General features: G+C 43.3%; 3 protein-coding genes, 1 non-coding gene and 1 pseudogene across 11 annotated transcripts in view; 4 read left to right on the top strand and 1 right to left on the bottom strand.

Annotated features, from left to right (window-relative positions):
• The first annotated feature begins 772 nt into the window (after nucleotides 1-772).
• Nucleotides 773-2419, top strand: borr (borealin-related). 2 transcript variants are annotated; one of them, NM_135435.5, is made up of 3 exons: nucleotides 773-1256; nucleotides 1553-1949; nucleotides 2015-2419. In NM_135435.5, the coding sequence occupies exons 1-3, from the start codon at nucleotides 905-907 to the stop codon at nucleotides 2211-2213; spliced, it is 948 nt and encodes a 315-aa protein (NP_609279.1). In that variant the 5' UTR covers nucleotides 773-904; the 3' UTR covers nucleotides 2214-2419. The 2 variants fall into 2 exon arrangements, with proteins under 2 accessions (NP_609279.1, NP_723450.1); NM_164850.4 differs by having other exon boundaries at nucleotides 1541-1949.
• A 12-nt stretch (nucleotides 2420-2431) lies between these two features.
• CR43734 lies at nucleotides 2432-2753 on the top strand (annotated as a pseudogene).
• A 95-nt stretch (nucleotides 2754-2848) lies between these two features.
• On the top strand, nucleotides 2849-3843 carry aust (australin). Of its 2 annotated transcripts, none has more exons than NM_001298846.1 (2): nucleotides 2849-3138; nucleotides 3205-3843. In NM_001298846.1, the coding sequence occupies exons 1-2, from the start codon at nucleotides 2883-2885 to the stop codon at nucleotides 3597-3599; spliced, it is 651 nt and encodes a 216-aa protein (NP_001285775.1). In that variant the 5' UTR covers nucleotides 2849-2882; the 3' UTR covers nucleotides 3600-3843. The 2 variants fall into 2 exon arrangements, with proteins under 2 accessions (NP_001285775.1, NP_609278.1); NM_135434.2 differs by having other exon boundaries at nucleotides 3205-3803.
• The window catches only part of tai (taiman), an 83434-nt gene continuing 66811 nt past the window's right edge, over nucleotides 3680-20302 (bottom strand). For 2 of the 6 annotated variants that reach the window (NM_078797.4, NM_001201817.1), the window contains 12 exons: nucleotides 19234-19903; nucleotides 18628-18789; nucleotides 14129-14933; nucleotides 12622-14069; nucleotides 12342-12515; nucleotides 10962-12285; nucleotides 10713-10898; nucleotides 10346-10656; nucleotides 9991-10279; nucleotides 9305-9628; nucleotides 8179-8505; nucleotides 6705-8114 (listed from right to left, as the gene is read on the bottom strand). In NM_078797.4, the coding sequence (NP_523521.3) occupies nucleotides 8083-8114; nucleotides 8179-8505; nucleotides 9305-9628; nucleotides 9991-10279; nucleotides 10346-10656; nucleotides 10713-10898; nucleotides 10962-12285; nucleotides 12342-12515; nucleotides 12622-14069; nucleotides 14129-14933; nucleotides 18628-18789; nucleotides 19234-19903 (6052 nt within the window). In that variant the 3' untranslated portion in view covers nucleotides 6705-8082. Of the gene's footprint in view, nucleotides 8115-8178; nucleotides 8506-9304; nucleotides 9629-9990; nucleotides 10280-10345; nucleotides 10657-10712; nucleotides 12286-12341; nucleotides 12516-12621; nucleotides 14070-14128; nucleotides 14934-18627; nucleotides 18790-19233; nucleotides 19904-20302 lie in introns of all 6 variants that reach the window. The other 4 variants (NM_001201818.1, NM_001259020.2, NM_001201819.2 and 1 more) reach the window with 4 other exon arrangements.
• On the top strand, nucleotides 17297-17370 carry tRNA:Thr-AGT-1-1 (transfer RNA:Threonine-AGT 1-1). The gene has a single exon. It is a non-coding gene; the product is annotated as a tRNA-Thr (tRNA).

The following is a 20302-nucleotide window of genomic DNA, read 5'->3' as shown; positions in this document are numbered from 1 at the left end:
CACACATGACGTGTCCACGTTCTGTGCAGAAATAAGGGCGGCCAGTGCCACGCCCCTCCACAAGGAAGCCACCCAAATGGTGACAAAAATGCTTTTGATTTGTGGGCCATTCGCACACCCATAGCCACCCACGCTTATTAGAATCCTGCCATTGTGGCAGCCAAAGTGCAACTAGCAGAGACAGATAGCAAACATCCAACAATGTGGAGCAGAGCGCAATTTATGACCAGGGGCGAGATTTCGAAACGGACTAATAGGATTGCGGCTCCAATTTTTGGGGCTTTTCATTTCAGATACCTCCGCACATACGATGCAAAATTATATCTCGAGTTTTCACTTACGTTATTATACGCTCTAGTGTGCAAGTCTTTAGTTTTTCCAATTATTACTATTCAATAATACTAATATACCAATATTGTATTTTGTTATAATAATAAGATGCTATTACCGTTACATTATTAACAAATGGGTAGTTGGAATTCCCCTTTCAAAAATAAAGATATAAAAAAAATCGATCTCTATGTTGTAGGGAACTAGTTCATTGAGATTAGTTGCAGAACTCATTGGAATTATTCAAAACTCATTATTCAAAATATAGATAAATAAATATAGAAGATATATACTTAAATGTGTTATTTTGGAGTGACTTCAGTTAAGTTCGAATTATTTAATTGAATTTACCGCGCATTAGTGTTACCATTTTACACTTACACCATCAAAATATTTCTAGTATTTTCAATCGGTCGTGAACTGGGCAATGAAAAGCCATCTGGCAACACTGTTCCATGACGCTTGAATTTTAGCGGACAAACTCGAAAAGAAATAGCAAAAAGACGACGCTTGCTACGAAAATAGTTATTCCTCGCAAAAACCCTGTAACGTGTAAACAAAGGCCGCTGCCACGATGCCGCGCACCAAGATACCAAAGAACTCCAAACGCAACCGCGAGGTGGCCAATCGCGAAGAGAAGGTGCGCCTGTACGAGCTGAAAATGGATTCCCGCCTTATCAGCATCGATTCGCTGGAGACCAAGTTCCTCTCCGCCGTGGACCACCAGGTGAAGACACTGCTCGGCCAGGTGCAGAAGGAGCTGGCCAATCTGAAGATGCCCGAAGTGCTGCGCCTCTTCGAGGAACTGGACCGCTTCAGCGACTTCAAGGCCAGCGATCAGACGCAGCTGCTCGCCTCGATGTCCATGAGTGGCAGCGCCATCGAGGGCCACGCCCCCTCCGCCACTGGAAGTCGCAATGACGAAGGTTTGTTGGCCTATATATGTATGCTGTTATACCAATCTGCTGGCAAGGATGTCATCACCCGAATTACAAATGAATACCGGTTTTACATGCCAAATTGGCAAATTCCATTGTATATTCGGTATTCATCATACCCTCTTGTTGCCATTTTCACTTTTAATTTTAATCTAACTGGTGTCCGGCTTTGTGACTAACTCAACTTTGCTTTCTAACTCCGCACCGCACATTTCAATGCACGCAAAATGCATATACCCACATCCACATCCTGTGCCGGTCACTGTATCTAGGCTACCTTACAGAGGACAGCAGCATCGGTGCCAGCGGTGGGAGCATCCTGGCCGCCCACACAGGCTCCCTGCTGCGGTCCACGAAGGCCATGCGCACACCCGGACCACTGCACTCGGCGAGGGCTCGTCGAGCGCGGCGCAGTCGTTCCGCCTGCGGGGATCTCAACATATTGCACTCGGCCAAACCGCCGTCAATTTCGAGCAGCAGCAGCAGCAGCCGCAATTCGCGCAGCAAACTGCGCACACCGATGGCCTCGCGTGCGAAGGCCTTCAGTGCCGACCGCACTCCTTTGAAACAGAAGCAAATGCGCTCCGGATCGCCAACTACACCGCCGATGGCATTCCTGCGCTATCCCAAGCCCGGCGAGGTGGCACTATCCAAATACGGCAGTCCCATGGTGGCTCAAGTGTAAGTATTGATCACATACTACGTGTCGATACCAATTTGTTAAAACCATTTTTCCCACACGATAGAATGCCAGACAAGTTCGCCAATGTGAACATACCCATTCGGAACGGAGTTCTTAGCTTGCGGCCCAAAAAACTGGATGCCGACGAGGTGGAGTCAAATCTGTTGGAGAACCTGGACGAGGACACCCTTAACCAGATCAAAACGCTGCACGAGAACTTGCAGATGATTGTTAATAAGGCCAGCCAGGCGGTGTTCAAGTAGCTGTCATTTCAAACGCTTATCTAGATATAATGCTATATCATATATTTTAATACGTTTCGTTTAAGTTCAGTTTTCATTTTACTCATTTAGTTCAAGTATTTTGTCTTTATTCATAAAAATCTATCGTATTTGCATAAGTTTCAATACATGTTCATATCCAAGTGTACGGCGATTTAAATGTAATGTTTTAAATACATGCTTAATCCAAAAAAAAAAAAATGAAGCGTTCCATGATGATTACTCGCCTTCAAGCAAAACGACGGAGAATCGAAAGAGATGAGAAAGTGAGAATCCAATTTAATTCTGCAATGGATAAAGTCGATGAGATGGCCAAGTTGTTCAAGCAGGATGTGGACAACAAATTGGGTTTGCTTCAAGCCAGGACTGATGCTCGTTTGCTGCAGATGAAATGGTCGGATTTCATGGCTCTAGCAAAAACTGCTACCTTCAAATAACATCTTTCTTTTGCTAATTGCAAAAGAGGCAACCGCTTTTAAGTTCCCAGATTTCAGAAAGTGGCCAATAAAATTATGTTATGTTAAAAATGTTTAAAATGTATTTTCGCACGTTGATATGAATACAGTTTTGAATCGCTTGTTCACCAAAGAGCCCTTTGACTTTGTTAGAATTAGGCGATTAGTTGACTGGAATATATAAATCGTTAGAAATATGCCTCGCACCAAGATTACAGCTCGTCGTCAGGCCCAGCGCCAGAAGGCTGATCGCGAAGAGAAAGTGCGCCTGTCCCAAATCAAAATGGATTCGGCTCTGGAGAAGATCGATGAGATGAGCAAGCGCTACAAGCAAGAGGTGGACAACCAAATTAAGGTGATCCGTGGTAGGACTGATAAGCAGCTACTGCAAATGAAGATGCCAGAATTCTTGGCTCTCGGGTTTAAGACTTTTGCCGAATTTCAGAGGGCAGGTGAGATTTAATTTAACTGTCGGCAATAGAAGAGTAATTGTTATTTTTGTTTTACTTTCTTTCCAGCTATTAAGCCGCCCACAACTCGCAGTTTGTCCATCAGTCGTGGTCGAACACGAACTCCGCAGAATGCCCTGCCACCGAGGCTTCAGGCGCATTCGGTGGACAGGGCTCTGAGTGGCGACACCATGAGCTTTGTGCGATGGCCCCGCGCCGGAGAGATGGTGCTCTCGAAGGCGGGAAGCCCGCTGGCCGTCCAGATGCGTCCGGATCGCTATGCGGACGTCCACATTCCCACCAGGGGCGGCGTGATCACCGTGAAACCGCACAAGATCAACACCGTGAAGCGGGAAGTACTGATGCAGCTGGATGAGAACACACTCAACCAGGTGAAGACACTGAATGCCAATCTCGGATTAATTGTGGACATGGCCAACAAACTGGGCAAATTGAAACCGTAATTGCTAGCTATCATAGGAAACTTTAAGAACGCGTCTATTACGCTTATTTCGTTAATATTTTATTTAGTCTTTTTCATTTTCTCATTTTCAATGTTTTTGTTCAGTTGTTAAACATTAAGTGAACGTGTCTGTTGTTCTTGTTGCTGTTTGCTGCTTTTTGCTTGCTTCTTGTTGTATAATTAATTAATAAATTTAATTAATTGTATGTATATATATATATATATATATATCGATTTGTAAGTACAAACATAGCGTACAGAATACCGTCTCCACTAACATTAAATTTAATTGTTTAAACATTTTTCTATTGTGTTGCATGTGTGTGTTTTGTGTGTCTGTGGGTGAACATTCTCAATTATGCTTGTAAGTATAGTACTTAGTTAAATTAAAGTGTATTGTGTTTTCATTGAAATGAAATTCAAGTGAAACTTTACTTGGTTTCCTAACTTTTCAACTTCACTTTCAGTTGTGTGATTCCTTAGACAAACGTTACATTTACACATATACAGATTTAGTTATTAAAAATTATCATTAATTTTTAGTGTGTATAGTGTTAAATTTAGCATTTGTTTCTTAGGTTTCCCATTTGAGTGTGAAATGTGAGTGGGAGTGGGGCGTGTCGTACGCGTTTATATAGTTACAGATACATAAAAATACAATACATAGCAAAAGGTACATATATAGAGACTTAAAATACGCTTGTTTTCACTGAATTATTCAATACGATTTTTAGAGACAAAGACAACATATACATATTTGGACAATCAATTGATACGTGTAAACAGTGACAGATGACAACAACATAACATTCAGATTTGTAACATTCATTATGTTTGTGTGGATAGGGTTTGAGAGTTTTCGCAAAACGATTTCAAAGAATTAAACATACGGGTACTGACTCAAAACCAGCAATAAACGAGTATAATCTAATCAAAATACTCACGATAATCTTAAAACAACTTGCCGTTTTTCTTCAGTACAGTCTTCCCTCCAAATCACGTATTTTAGCATACCCAAATTACCGATTATGTGTGTTTATCTAAGCGCTAAATAATCGTTGATATAAGTGAACAAAATTAGATGCATACATATGTGACAATTTGAACTGAAGTTGCCTGCTCTTAAAGATCTGATCCCCTTCCATAAATTCAGCATTAATCCAACCTCCTATATATGTGGAATAAACCAACCTATATAAATATCGGTTTCGGTTCCTACACCTCTAACTACGCTAACCTCGACCATCCGCTACTTTTGAAAATGTTTTTCAATTTCAAATTTTAGGCCTATTTCGTCGTACGTTTTTCGGTCTTTCAACTTTTTTTCCATTTGATAACACAGCCAATCAATCAACGATGCCTTCTTCCATCAAATCGATATTTTCGTTCCTCTATTTTTGCATTTTTGCATTGACTGAAAATAAGTTAATTTAAATATTGAGTAGTTGTGCTGCGTGAAATTTGTTGTTATATTGCTCTCGGTTCTGTTCTATTTTGAGTTCGTACAAATTTCTACTCGCTTTTGTTTTTTTTTTACAAAATTGTGCTATTTTCGCTATTTTGTTTAAAAACTATTTTTCTTTGAGGCTGTTGTTTTAGAATTCGTTATAACCTTTAAATGCTAGTTTATATATTAGGTTTGTATTTCGTTATTCTTATGTTTGGGCACTACTCATTGCGGTTCAGGGCATCATTTTGTATTTAGTAAATAGTATTTTATTTGTAATATCAAGTTTAACAAATCTTTGTAGGCATTATGCACGGGTACAGGGCGTTGCATTATTTGTTTTGTAATTCTCATTCCATCTCCATTCTCGGCTAATATCTTAAATCGCCAGTGTGTGATTTGGTACAAATTTTATGGTACTAGGTTGCATAGAAAATAAATTTAATTATGACTGTACAGTATGAACAAATGAGTACGGATTAGTTAGGGACGTCCGCTAGTCAGATTCGGAATAAAAAATCAACTTTTTCATCAGATGTGTCCAGCGAAACCAATTTGTATCTTCAATTCGACAAAAAAGCTTAGATCGAGAGCTGGTATAAAACTAGATTAATTTTGCTTATAAAATTCTAAGATGCTTGTATTTACAACATGATCGATTGAACGTGCGTGATAACAGAACAGCTTACCAAATCATATATGTATATGCACTTTAGTAGGTAATCTTATCAAAACTAACTCCGCTTTGCACTCACGTAAATATTATTTGCATTAGGTTAGTTAGCTTTATGTGTAGTACTTAGTTAATTCCTAGTATACTCCATGAAGTTTATACCATTTGTAAATATCTGTTTATTTTAAATATATTCGAAATAAACCCAATATTTGTTCATGCTTATAAATTAATTAATTTCATTAAATGCTTAAATTCATTAATGCACTTTATATGTACTTTTTGTGTTGCTGTGTGTGAAATTTGCTATATCCTTATTCCGTATAAATATATATATATATATTTATGAATTGGTATATATGAATAACTGGCATTAAAACTATTAATATAGTGTATATATAATGCTAAATGCAGTATACTTGTGTATATTATTCATTTGTCATACTTATACTTTCCTGGTTTGAGGTTTTGTCAGTATAAAAACTAGGGAGAGAGCCGGGGGCCGAAAATTGGCCACCATCTTTAAATTTTTTTGTTTTATAATTTTAATTTAATTGCATTAAATGTAGCCTCTTAAAGAAAATCTCGTCCTAAGCTAGTATTAAGTGTGACAATTATAATTTAGCTAGCAGCGTCTAGAAATTTGTTCTTTAATAGATATTGAAGTAATTTTATCTGAACCATTTGCAATCTATTTACAATTTCCCATAGTCGTCTTAATATTTATTACTGAATTTTCGGTTACGCTTAATATTTTTTTTTTTAATAAATTTGTATTTTTTTCATACGTTTTTGAACTTAACGAGAGGTATTTTTATTTTCCCAAGTTTTAATATCGCCGTTTTCATTAAATATTTATTTCATTTATTAGTGTTGTTTGTCGTTGTTTTCGCGTCCGATTTCAGTGTTAAAATTTGTTAAAGAAAGACGATTTAAAATAATGAAAACATGAAATTTTTTAAAATATTGTATATAAATTTTTATTTAGGGCTTTGCAGTTTAAACAGTATTATAATAAAATTATAAACTAAATTTATATCAATAATATTTGTATAGCATTTGTATCGTTTCTTCTTTAAAAATAATATTTATAACGATTGAACCCAACTTAATAGACTTAAAGATTTAAACAAAATCAAAAATCAATAAAAAATTACATAATAGAAAACGTGAAACGTTTTTTGCCTAGCTCTAGCTTGCAAAATGTTATTTGAAAGTGTTTTGAATCATACATGCCAATTTTGTATATTTAATGTGTAATAGTTAATATAAAAATGTTTAAAATTACATATTAGTTTAAACAAAACCTGTAAAATAGCCTTCACATGAAATTGCAACGCCAACTTTGCTTTGCGCGCTTTGCTTTCTCGCTTTGATATAAAAGTATTTAAACGTAATTACAATAAATTTAAACGAGCATTAACTAAATTACAATTTAAAATTTAAGGCGGCTCAACTTAGAAAAGATACTCAGTGAAAATATTTACAGCAAAGGGATAGTTTTTCTAACCATAGTCAAAGTGATATATTTTGGGTCTGATTGGTCAATTGGTGAATTGAAAAGAAATTTTTAAAGATGATGGAAAAGGTTTAGAAGGTATACATAAAGCAAAGCCTTTGGAGGTCGAGGTCCTCGTGCTTTTGCAGCAACAAATTAGCAACATTTAGTACATAAAATTCAACAAATTATCACACTGAAAAAATTCAACACTACTTTTTTTTAAATGTACAGCAAGTTTGTGTTTTTGTGTGTTACATGTTACATGCTTTCCCTTCCAATTGTATACATTATATTATCGCTTGTCGTTATATCTAGAGCTTAGCCAACTGCTGCCGTTGCCAACGCCTCTCCAAATGTTATGCAATATTAATATTAATTCTCTTTAAATATACATATATCAATTTAACAACACCTCGAAACGGCCAGCACTTAACGCATAATTATTTATGTTTTATGCTTTGTTTCTGCTTTCATTCTTTTGTATATATAGCTCTTAGTACTAGGCTTTATCTTTAAACGTAATAAATATGCATTACTTATATCATGTTTGCATCTTCTTATGAAGTTATTATGCTGTTTTCAAAATATTTAACTAGAGCTTGTGTCTGGTATTTATGTTTTCGCGATTTCTTTTAGACGAGGTTCCCATTTTGCTTTAAAATTAATATTTGCTAGTATTATAAAATAAATATATTTAGATATATATTTTTTAAATAGTGCTGCTAATATTTTTAATTAGATGTACATGCTTCGCCTTTCATCCATTGATTTCCTATTGTTTTTCGTATCTAGAGCCATAAATGCGTGCGCAAGAGAAGTTTTGGTTGTACGTGATCCTTGGTTCTGAACTAGGCACCTTAGGGTCACCTCGTAGCGCTGCTGGTGAAGAAGTCCGCTATCGAAATAAAAATGAAATTTTAAAAATTATAACCAAAATAAATATATGTGCTAGTACTTACGCGTCTCGAAGCTGAAGCTCAGCGTTGGGTCCGGTGGCGTGTTGAGCATGGAGTTGCTGACATTGCCGCTGCCCGTGGGCGTGACATTGCCCATTGTGTTTGTACTGTTGACTCCGCCCACAATGCCACCGCCACCCCCGATCACTGAGCCCTGCTGCAGTGGACTCTGCGGCGTCTGTCCTCGTTGAGCTACGCCTCCTCCGACTCCAGCTCCTCCGGTGGCTGCCGCAGCTGCCTGCTGGGCCCGCACACTGACCACCGCGCGCAGCTCCTGTTTGACGAATTCGGAATTGGCATTACCACCGGCTACGCTGCCACCACCGCCAGCTGAAAGATTGAAAGGGAATCGGTTAAGTGATCATAGGTCTATGACCCAGTACACTGGGCTCCAAGCCACAATATAATATAGGGTTTAGTCACATTGGTTTGGCTCAATACTAAACATAAAACATAAAACATAAAATAAATACAAAACATACACAACGAAATACAACATAGAACACAAAGGTTGAGGCACACTGAAAATTGGGATCGGGAATTAATTTTGCTAGGTGGATACCGATAAACGTACTAAACTCCTACAGCAGTGACCAATTTCAATTTTGCATATCGAAAGTGTCTTGCTTTCTATAATCTATTATTGTTTATTTATAATTAATTTTTGATAAAGAAAAAACTTGGATCTTGGTTTTCGAAATGTGTTCTTAGGGCTAAACATTGTTGGGGGATTTTAGATACACCAAATGTTTTCGTGGGGGTGCAGCGCCTGCAACTATGTATGCTAGATATTATGTACAGTTCAACCAACTTGACTTATTGGGCGGATATCGGGTTAATTACAATGATCGTACAGAGTTATACAAAGATATAGTCGCATATGTGTGGGTTAGGGGTGTTGATACGTGTGTTTTTTCCAGCTCAAATGTAGATTTTTGACATGTATATACAGAATGCTCCCAATTTTTTTTTGATTGCTTTACGATGCGTGGCAATGGATTATACAGCCGTATTATATATAGACATATATATACACTTTTTTCAAGGCGGGGTGATTTATACAGCGATCGCGTGAGATATTTAAATGATGGTTTCAGTTTGAGAGAGAGAGAAGAGCACACAGGCTTACCGGTCTGGGCGCGACCATAGAAATCATTCGCCTGCTGCGATTGCCCGTAGCCGCCAAGGGTGGCCCCATAGTTGCCGCCCCCGCCGCCAAGGCCAATGATGCCGTTGCCACCGCCACTGCCCATGCCGCCCACGCCCATCATCGCCGGGTGCGGATGCGGATGTGGCGACATGCTCAGCCCGTTCATCAGCTGCTGATGTTGCTGCTGCTGATGCTGCTGCTGTTGCTGCTGCTGTTGCTGCTGTTGCTGCTGCTGGTTGCCGGCGGCAGCTGAACTATCAGTGTTGTTGCTGCTGCCCGGTGAGGAGCCAAAGCGTGGCGAGCCTGTTTTGGTTAAGCGGTTGGTTTCGTTTGGCATTGATTAAAACTAGTTCAGGTCATCAAGTGTGTGTGTGTGGGTGTGTGTATGTTATGTGTGAGTGTGTGTAAAGCTGTCTAAGTATGTAGTTTAATGTTTAGTATGTGGATTAAGGGGTGCTTAAATCACAAGATTTATATCAACTACATTTGTTTTTCATACTCGATTTTTTTAGAGGCAATTAAAGGTACATTAATCTTGATATCCTAATTGTACTCCCCCTTACTTGCTCCTAAAAACGTTTTTTTACTCGCCATAAATAAACTAAACGCCTAGTTTTCAGTTCAATGATTGTTGATCCAGCATTGTTCCCCGTTCCATTCCTTACCTGGCAAATGTTGGGTGGCCTGTGGCACGCTGCCCTGTCGCTGCAGTCGCTGCAACTGTTGCTGCTGGAAAACATTTACATTGGTGCCGTAGGGGGACTGTGGTCCGCCGAAACCCACGCCGGAACCGTCGGGCGTTGTGGCACCGCCACCGCCCTGTCCCTGGAACGAGTTCTGCCGCTGCAGAGCCGCTTGTGCCGCCGGATTGCCACCGGGTCCAACAGCGCCTGGGGAATTGAGGCCACGTCTCTGGTTCTGTTGGTATTGACGCGCATTGTACGGACTCACGCCCTGCAGCGCGGCCATGGAAAGGTGTTAATGGGTCTGCTTTGGCTGAGTCAATTCTCAGACACTCACCTGCAGCTGTGCAATGAGCATCGGGTTGTGTTGTTGCAGCGTTCTACCGGCATTGCCTGACGGCAGTGGACCGCCGGGACCACCGCCTCCTCCGCCGCCAGATCCCCACTGCTGTGGACTATTCTGCATGCCCGGCGACTGCATTCCCGAGTTAGAGCCAAACGGAGTGTTGGATCGTCCGCCATCGCCAACCTGTTGCTGTTGGTAGGCCAACTGTTGCTGCTGGACATTGTTCTGTTGCTGCTGGCTGAGTTGCTGCTGCTGCTGCGGGGAGAGTCGTTGGCCAGGTTGCGGGAACTGAGGGGCATAGCCTACAAATCCAAAATTCATCATTAGATTATCAATGACATATTCATAATCAGCATACCTTGATTGGGCTGCGGACTGTAGGGTGCGCTACGACCGGGACTGAGCTGCTGCTGCATCAGGGTCTGAGCAAAGTTTGGACTAAGCTGGGCATCTGAGGGCAGATTCGTGCGGGACAGGGACACATTTGGAGCTCCCGTCGTGTTGAGAAGCGAGCCAATGTTGTTCAAGCCCGCATTCATGCCAGCTAAAATATAAGACACAATAAGTTTAATAATCAATTGTAAATTAGAGTTTCCCCAATACTCACTCGCATTCTCCGGAACGAGCAATTGTTGCTTTTGCTGTTGCTGCAATAAACGCTCCTTCTGTTGTGCGGCCGCCAACTGCTGCTGTTGTCGTATGTTTCGCAGTTGCTGTTGGGCAGGCAACACGACGCCTCCCGGAGTGGCCACCGCATTCATGGGTCCGCGACCGCGGGCGGGATACATGGGTGGAGGTCGCTGGAAACCCTGATTGCCCTGATTCCGCATGGCTTCCAGACGCTGCATGATGTGTTGCTGGTTCTGCTGTTGCTGCTGTTGGTGTTGCTGCTGTTGCATGTTGAGCATTCCCGGATAGGCAGGGGGCTGCTGCAGATGCTGCTGTCGCTGTTGCTGCTGCTGCTGGGCAAGCTGCAACGCCAGCAGCTGTTGCTGCTGCTGTTGTTGCTGGTGCTGTTGCTGCTGGGTCATCATAAGCTGCTGGTTTAGATCGTTACCAAAGGCCGCCGACTCCACGTCTAGCATCAGCGATTTTTGAATGTCGTTGATTGCCGAGGCCTCGGATGGGGCATTTGTCACGATGGGAGTATCATCTGGATAATACTCCATTACGCTGTCCAGCAATTTGGATAGCTCTGAGTCGCCTTCGCCCAGAATGGCCGCCGCTGCCGCAGCTGCAGCCGAAGTGGAGGCCGCTGTGGTAATTGAGGTAGTTGCTGTGGTCGCCAGTTGCTGGTGCTGGAAGGCCAGCTGCGGCGACTGGAGTTGCTGTTGCTGCTGCTGACTGAGGTAGACATCGTTTGGCTGCTGTTGTTGCTGCTGGGAAGGAATGCCGGCGACCTGTTGCTGCTGCTGCTGTTGTTGTTGCTGCTGCTGCTGTTGCTGCTGCTTTCGGTTGCGATTGGCTGCCGCTTTGGGTCCGGTGCTGCCAGCGCTAATGAGGTTACCCGGAGCGGCTAGCGTGCTGCTCACCGTAGAGCTGGTGATGTCCGGCAGAGTCTTCACTTGCAATGGCTGCTCGGGATTGGGTGCTTTGGGTATCTTTGGCGGATTCTGCAGTAGCTTGGCCAACATCTTGTTTTGCGTGCACAATTTGCTGGGCTTGTCCTCAGACCGTTTGGCAGAGGGATCGTCGTCGGGCTCATTTAGCGATCGCTTTCTGTTCAGCGATGGATCGCTTTGGATTTTGAGCATGGCCTTTAGATCCTCGGTACTCATGTTGCCGCTGGCACTGTTACGGTGCATGCCATGGCTGCCACCGTCCGGATTCTTCAGCTGGCGCATCAGCTCGCTCTGCCGGGAGTTGTTCATAGAACCTGGCCCACCACCCGATCCGTTGCCATCATCGTCCTCGGACTTTTCGTTTAGTAGCTGCAAGTAAATATGTAACTTGAAAGTGGTTCGATTTCGAAATATTAGAATCATACCTTGAGCAGCATAGGGTTCTGGGAATTGCCTGCCTTGTGCAGCATACTTGAGTTGCCGACACCACGCCCCATCGATCCCATGGGTCCAAACATTCCCATCCCTCCGGGCTGGCCACCCATCTTGAAACCTCCGCTGGCGTGCTTCTCCTCCTCGCTGCCCTCTGGCTTGAAGTACTGTGAAATAATTATATTTGCATTAGTATAGATCCGCGAATTTCATGTGCAAAACCAGTTTTAGTCAAGTTCAAGTTATTGACCAAAATCGTACATTGGGACTAACCTTCTCATCATCTCCCAGTCCTCCCAGACCGCCGGCCATGCTCTGCGACTTGGTCAGCAAGTGGCGCAATCGCTCCGAGGATTCCTGTTGTTGCTGCTGCTGCTGCTGTTGAGGCGGCGTTTGTTGCTGCTGTTGCTGCTGGGAAAGCAGCATTCCACCCACTCCGTTCGGCAAACCGCCGCCCAATAGTGGATTGCTACTGCTGCTATTGTTGTTTGACTGCTGCTGGTTTTGTTGTTGCTGGACATCCTTCTCGGGCTTTACATCGCTTGAATCAAAGGAGTGGAAGTTGAAGCCACCGTAGTTGCCACCGCCGGCACTGGCATTTGACTGCGGCGAGGGCAGGCTGGCGGCGGAGTGCGAGGAGAGCTGATAGGGCGTGGCCGGAGATGCGCAAACAGCCGGACTAAATCCGTGTCCAGACGGAGGGCGCGGCGTGCTAACGGGCGTGGCCACAGACGCTCGCGAATTGGGACGCGAATCCGTCCAGGCTCCCACACCGCCGCTGGGATCCAGTTCGAATGAGGAGGAATGTGCTGCAATGTCGAATTCGAAGGTATCGCTTCCATAGAAGCTGTGCTCCGCTGGCGCTGGCGAAGCGGTAAACGCGTTAACCAGCGCATTCGCGGACGAGCTGGCCGATGAGCTGGCACCGGATCGCTGCTGCTGCTGTTGTTGCTGCTGCAGTCCGGTGCCATTGATAATCGCGCTGCTCATCAGCGGTCCGCCCACGCTTGTAGTCTGCGTGCTGTTGCCACCGCCGCCCTGTTGTCCGCCGCCCACCAGTCCGCCCAGCAGATGGGTGGGCAACATGCCAGAGGCCGCTGGCGAAGACGAGGATCCCGAACCGGTTCCTCCGTGCAGACCATCCATGGAAAGGCTGCTGAGCAGTGAGCTGGCAAGTGAGGGACTCGGTGCCATGGCGCACAGTTGACCCAAGCCCAGTCCTCCACTGCCCGCTCCAGTGTTGCTGCTGTTCATGTCGTTCTCCGAGTTGAGCAGCGTCTGCACGGACATTATAAAGTCGCCCTCGCCAGGCGTCTGGTTGAGGAACAGTCTCGAGTTTGCCTTCACATGCACGTATACATCCGGTGCTCCTAATCTTAGACGAAACGGACGCGATACCACACTGGTACCTGCCCCAGCACCCGGCGAATTGGCGCTGGCCGAGTCCTGTATGTCGCGCAGATGCGACTTGAGGGTGGATAGGTCGTGTGGGTGACATAGGTCCTGCCACAGGCGTCCCACCCACGTCTGCAGGTGCTGCTTGAACGGCTCCCGCAGTGCCGTGGGATCGAGAGTGAGTATTTTGCCGTGGATGTCCAGCTTGAAGGTCATCTGCTCGATCGGCTGCTGCTGCACGTGCTGTTGAATGTTGATCTCCAAGGGCGACTCATCCTCCGGTCGTGTGATGAGGCACAGCACCGAGCTGCTGGCATCGGCATCGTCTGAAAATAATATGAATTATATGGTGTTTCAACCGATTAAATTGAGTCTTAGTACTTACCCTTGACTGGTGCCGCTATAAGGACCACCTCCTCGTACTTATCCTGATGGCCGGACTGCCTCAGTGGCTTCTCTTCGCAGTTGGACGACGTTTGGGTGGCGGTGCGCGTGTCTTTGACTAGCATGCGCACCTTGGTGGAGATGCTGCGCTTCTTGCCGGCCGCAGCGCCACCTGCTCCACCTAAGCCGCCCGCTCCGCTGGAATTGGAGCCCTGTGAGGCATTGCCGTTGTTCAGCTCCTCGAGATCGCCCCACACGCCCGCTGAGGTGCCAGCAGAGCTGCCACCTGGACCAGAATTATTGGCGGAATTGCTATTTCCGCCATTCGGATTGTTGTACATTGTATTGATGATCGGCTCTAGCTTGGCGTGATCCCCCGAATAGAGGTACATGTAGAGCGGCTGGTGGTACAGCTCCTGCTTCTCATAGCCGATCAGATCGCGGATGTTCTGCGTGCAGGACTCAATGATGCCGTTGGCGTTCACCTGCAGCAGGACCCAGCCGACGCCGCTGATGTAATGCTCGAGTGCCTCAAAGTATGCCGATATCTCTGGCACCTGGCCGAGCAGGAGTGATGGCTCTGGAAGTGGTGGTTCCGTCGACGAGACCTCGCCCTGTTGTACCGGATGGATCGAGCAGTTGTCCGTGGCACAGCGGCTGCAGCGTGTTGAGGTTGCTTGCGGTTTGCTGGTGTTGTTGTTATTGTTGCTATTCGTGTTGTTGTTGGTCGTTGTCGTAGAGTTGTTGTTGTTCGTCGACGTTGAGGATATATCACGATTTTGGCCCTTGTCACAAATCTCACGATACTGAAAGAAATAGGGTATTGTGGTACATATTAGAGCTTTAGATACATTTAAATATGTGCTATAATTAAAAATTTTTTAAGTATTAAGAATAACTGCAATTAACTCTATCTTATTAGTATAGAATTGGCTTGAAAAAAATCAGAAGGTACCGACTGGAAATATTCATCTTAAATTCTACTCTGTTATGGGCCTCATAAAGACACATCATCTGCTCAGATCTCATCTGTGAGATACATATCCGAACATAAAAACTTTATTCATATCGCGCCCACTTTATCGGCGACATTTAAACCGCGGGCATTATTTATTTGGCGATGATGCGGAAGCGTCCAGAGCAAAAACGCATGCATAATATGACACACAGCCAGTAATAATAATAATAATAATTATAGCACAAAGATCGGCACACTTTGTGTGGAGTATGTAGTAAGTAAGGCAGAGAGAGGGGAAACTCGGGAATATTATCATATGTGTAATATCATTGTATTTACACAATGGAAGTGCAATAAACCGCATTTTATCGAAGGCGTATGTGTAAGGTTTCTATGTTTGTGTTATTTTTACGCGCACGTTTGAAAATAAAGTCATTGACATTTGCGAAAAAAAATACGCGAAAAGCGCTCGTCATATTCAAATATTATTGTTATGGTAAGGATTTCGTTTTCCTTAGGATTTCTACAGCACGCCTCCCACTGCCACCCACTTTCCAGTGGCTCCCCATTCTCTCACTGGCTCTCTTGAAACAGTTTTGCTCTCACACATGGGAATTCAAGGTCAGTCAACTTCAACTTCGCATGGACAAATGTCAATGGCATTTCACTTTTGTTTTGGTTTCTCGTGGCTCCTCTTACTTGCGTTTTTTGTTTAATATTTTTTTCGGGTCTTATCAACAGTCTAGGCTCTGAATGTGTGACTCAATTCGGGCCAGAAATCGCAAGTTACTCACGAAAAATCTCAGAAATAATGAAAAGCAGAGAACACAGAACGTTCGCACAGTCACAAAGTTGCCGAAATACTAAGCACACATTTTTTGAATGCAATTGTGTTAAAAAACGCACAACGACACCAACACCAACAACCACACGAAGACGAACAACAATGGCAACACGAAGCTTCTTCGCGCTCTTTGCCAAAAAAAGGAAGCTTTGCTCTCTGGCACTCTCTCTTTCCAGTTTTGTTTACCGGCTTGCACGGCGGGAGAGTGTGTGTGTGTGTGTGTGTTATCACATTCTGCACCTGTTTTGTGCGGGCGTATGTGTGAGTGGGGGCAGCGACAACAATTTAGAACAATATAGAACGAAACGCAATCGCAACTATGTGAAATTGCAAATAGCCGATACGTCATCGGTGCAAAGTATTTCAAAGCAGTTCGTTGATCTCCCAAAAAAAAAATGGAGAGCGAGCTTTTGTTGTTTGGAATTGAAATTGGAAGGAGGGGAAGCTTGACCAGGAAAAGCACGAATTTCGGGGTGAAGGCACTCCGAAAGAATATCAGTCAAATGATTAAGTAAACATCAGAATAACAACAACAATGAGAGCAACGGTAGCAGTTGCAAAAAATAAAAAAACAACAAAGCCTGGGGCGCGTGCAGTCGTGAAAATGACCAAAACGTGTCTGTATTTATCTCTTTGCCACCCCTCCCCTTTCGAAAACGTCTTATGCTTCATTTTTGGCGCGCTGTGACCCATCGACTCTGCCAAAATGATCAAATCAGGTAAAATGCGAGCGTTAGATAAAAGTAAGCAGCTGTGCAACGCAAAAGGGGTTTGTCAACACCCGTATCTCCGCGATCGAGGGATAAAAAGCTCAGATTCAAATTAATTGAGGCACATGGTAGTTTTTGAGATACTTTTGGGTTCCGAATTCTTAAGGGTGTGCAGTGGCAACCAAGATGACTTAATCAATCTACTTTAGCACTTTGTATTATTAGATCTTAATCATATTTAAAAACATTTCGTAGCATACTAATCAGAGCAGTACATAATCATAAGGATTTTGCTATCTATGTACGGCTGGTTTTAAATTTTCCCTATTTTTGTAGAGCTCAAGTATTCATTTCGAAGACAGGTGGTAATATTTTTAAAGAAACTATGTTTTCATTAGTGTGTCCTTTAAGGACCTTTCTATAAATCTATCTCGATAGATTATGATTAGTGCTATAAGTCAATTAGAATCGAATATTTAGTACCCTAAATTTTCCCATATTAAAGTGAACATTTAGTATTGCTATTTTCAACGTATGGGGCTAAATATAAACACCACACACACCTCGTCGCAACCTAATCAGCCAATCAGCTGATAGTGTAGAGGTGTTGCGATGCGAGCAGGCCAAATAGAATTTATAGAACAAGGGCAAACAAGTGGCGCCGTGGCTTAGTTGGTTAAAGCGCCTGTCTAGTAAACAGGAGATCGTGAGTTCGAATCTCGCCGGGGCCTTTCCAATCGGGATGTATCCTTTTTTTACTTTTTCCATGTCAGCCGGCTAATCGAGTTGTGTTTTGTCAAATGAATAATAATATGTAATGAGGGGTCCAGCAATTGGATTAGCGCTGAAAATTGTCTCGGTTCGATCCCTGCGTTGGCTTTTCTCATTAGGGGAAAAACCAACATGACACGAACGCGTTTAATTCAATTTGTTTATTATGTACGGAACTCATGTGTGAGTTTGTTGTACCCTTTAATTGCATTTCACTGGCCGACGACGACTTGTTTTGTTTTTTTCCCGCCCGGATTACAAAATAAAATTATGTATTTTGGCGTTGGCTGTGTGCCGCGTTTCATTTAAAAAGCCATTTGTTGGTTTGTGTCTTTTTCCACTTTTTGTTTGATTTCTGTTTTGGGTTTTGTCGGTTTTTTGGATGTTCGGCAAAGCGTGGCGCTTGGCTCGAAAATAATTTGCATAATAACGTGCTTAGGCTACCTGAAACCAATAAAAGAAATACGGCAACAACAATAATAATGCCTAAAACAACATAAAGTCGGGTCGGGCCATTGAAACATAAATAAATTTATGTAAATTAAATAAAAATATTAATTAAATCGTGTTGCGGCGGGGGCCAAATTACGTCAGCCAACTCTTCATAGCTGCTTCTGCACCTCTCGTATTCCCTTTCGCGAAATTCTTTTAAGCTCTTTTTCGGCAGAGCTTTTAATTGCTTTTTAATTGGAACGCGTTTTTGAATGCACAGAGAGAAAACTCAAGTGAGTTGGAAGAAAGTTTTGTGATAAGATCTTGAAGAAAATTACACAATACTTAGATATCAGCAACTTGATATAATACTTTTTTTAAGATATAGATTTATTATGTGGTAATCAAAGTGGAAAAACTATCACCCATTTTTCTCTGTGTACGAAAAATATCAAAAAGAACGAAGACAAAGCTGGAGCTGTGGGGAAACTGCATGGAAATTACATTGGGGAATTTCACTGGGCTGTGTTTTTGCGCTGTAATTGATCATTTGGTATTCCGGACAGACCAGTGGAATCGACTGGCCAAGTCCACACCAAGTCAGTCATTCCCAGGGTGTTATAACAACTTGTATTGCTATTTTTTTTTTTTTTGCAGTTGGTCGCGTTTCGGGCTTATTAGTTTCGTTTGATGAGCTTATGCATTGGGGTCTTGTCGGTAATTAACTTGTATGCGTGGGGTGGAGTGGATAAACAAATGTACACATGTATCAATTGATTTCGTACCGTTCGAACCACTTGGTTTAGTATAGCCGCCTTGTCCGGTTTCGTTGAGGTCATATCTCCACGCTTGTTCAGCGTCAATATCTCCGACAGCTGCTCGATATAGCCATTCTCCGCCTCGCGACGTCGCTTCTCATTGTTGCATTTGTTGATTTGTGATTGGGGCTGCAAAGAGCAGAATGTTGTTAATAAATGTGTTCCACTTGAAGTATGAATAATTATTAAAATTTCAGCCCTCAATTAAGCATAGTTTATTGCTACTTTTGTATATATCTGCATATTATCTATAGAAAAAGGTTTTATAAATATTTATAATCTTTTTATTTATGGACATCTTTAAATTTCATTTTGCATTGGAGTGATAAAATGATAAAAAAAAAACACAAATATTTATTTCCTAACATAATTTACATCCCTTAGGTTCTGGTTTTGGTACCTAGATAAAGCATTCAATTATATTTTAGCTAAGCAGCAAAACATATGCGTTGGAGCTAGCATGGGAATGTCCATGTGGCGTATACGTAATATTCGCATGTTTATTTATAGGTTTATTGAGTGTTCGGAATTCCTTTCTCGTTACGAGAGACTTCTACCCCGGCCGAAACTTACCAGATTGACCTTTGAATCCGTCTTGCGCCGTATCTTTCGGCCGGACGTCGCTGAGTTGGCAGAGTTGGCTGAGATCGGCGATGCCACCGCATTCATAATGGCAGCCGATCGCTGCAGGGCAGCAGCAAGATTTGCCGTTTGTGCGGCAGCGGTGGCCGCCGCCTTGTTTTGTATGGAACGATGCGAGATGATCTGCTGCTGCAGTTGCTGGTGCTGGTAGGCCAATTGCTGCTGTTGCGTCTGCTGCTGATGCTGGTGCTGATGCTGATGTTGCGCTTGCTGCTGCTGTTGTTGTTGCTGCTGCTGGTGCTGATGTTGCTGGAGTGTGAGTGCCGCTGCTGTTGAGGCGCCTGCCACGCCCCCAGCACCAGCTCCGCCTCCGCTGGCTGCCGTCGCGCGCTGCAGTGGATGCGTACCGGGCGCCAGACCGTGATGCAAGCCGCTCAACAAGTTGCTGCCAATACCGCCGGCGGCCGACGATAGTGTAACGGCTGCTGTTGCAGCGGCCGGCGATGAGCGCGGCAGGTTGCAGACCGATATGTTGCCGCTGTTGTATTTGTTGTTGTTGCTGCCGCTGGCACTAATGCTGCTGCTGCTGCTGCTGCTGGTCGAGGTCGATGGATTTGATGTACCTGAGGCCCAATGATCTGGTAAGTCACTTGGGCTAAGCCTGCAAATAAGAGGTCAAAGTTGAAATTAGCAAAGAAATTGTTTGTAAGAATACAGTAGAATATTAAAGATTTAAGAATATGTTGCATATATATGTCTTATGGCTTGCTTTATAACCGTTTTATAACAGTTTTATCAAAACATTTTTTTAAGTGCGAGCAAACCATTTGTATATGGCCTTGTCTTTGGTCATAGACACTTGGTTTTTGTGGTTTGGCCTCGAATTCTTATCAGAATGTAAAATTTCCCAAGCCCCTGTGTTTCTATTTCTATATATTTGACTTGAATTACTTTGAGTAATGTGCTGCCTAAATTACTCTTTATTGCCCAATTAATTTGCATTTGAGCAGCACAAGAAGCACCGACAAAAATTAGCTGGTTTTTGTCTTCAGTGGATGAT

This window comes from Drosophila melanogaster, chromosome 2L (assembly GCF_000001215.4).
Source record: "Drosophila melanogaster chromosome 2L".
Taxonomy (NCBI): domain Eukaryota; kingdom Metazoa; phylum Arthropoda; class Insecta; order Diptera; family Drosophilidae; genus Drosophila; species Drosophila melanogaster.
Note: the sequence above shows the minus strand (reverse complement) of the source record. Positions and strands in the feature narration are given on the sequence as shown.

Excerpts from the sequence above, each read along its gene's own strand:
- borr (NM_164850.4), top strand. The coding sequence starts at position 905 with ATGCCGCGCACCAAGATACCAAAGAACTCCAAACGCAACCGCGAGGTG. Across the intron at positions 1,257-1,540 it reads TGGAAGTCGCAATGACGAAG|GCTACCTTACAGAGGACAGC; the intron begins GTTTGTTGGCCT and ends CACTGTATCTAG. Across the intron at positions 1,950-2,014 it reads AGTCCCATGGTGGCTCAAGT|AATGCCAGACAAGTTCGCCA; the intron begins GTAAGTATTGAT and ends CCCACACGATAG.
- aust (NM_001298846.1), top strand. The coding sequence starts at position 2,883 with ATGCCTCGCACCAAGATTACAGCTCGTCGTCAGGCCCAGCGCCAGAAG. Across the intron at positions 3,139-3,204 it reads TGCCGAATTTCAGAGGGCAG|CTATTAAGCCGCCCACAACT; the intron begins GTGAGATTTAAT and ends CTTTCTTTCCAG.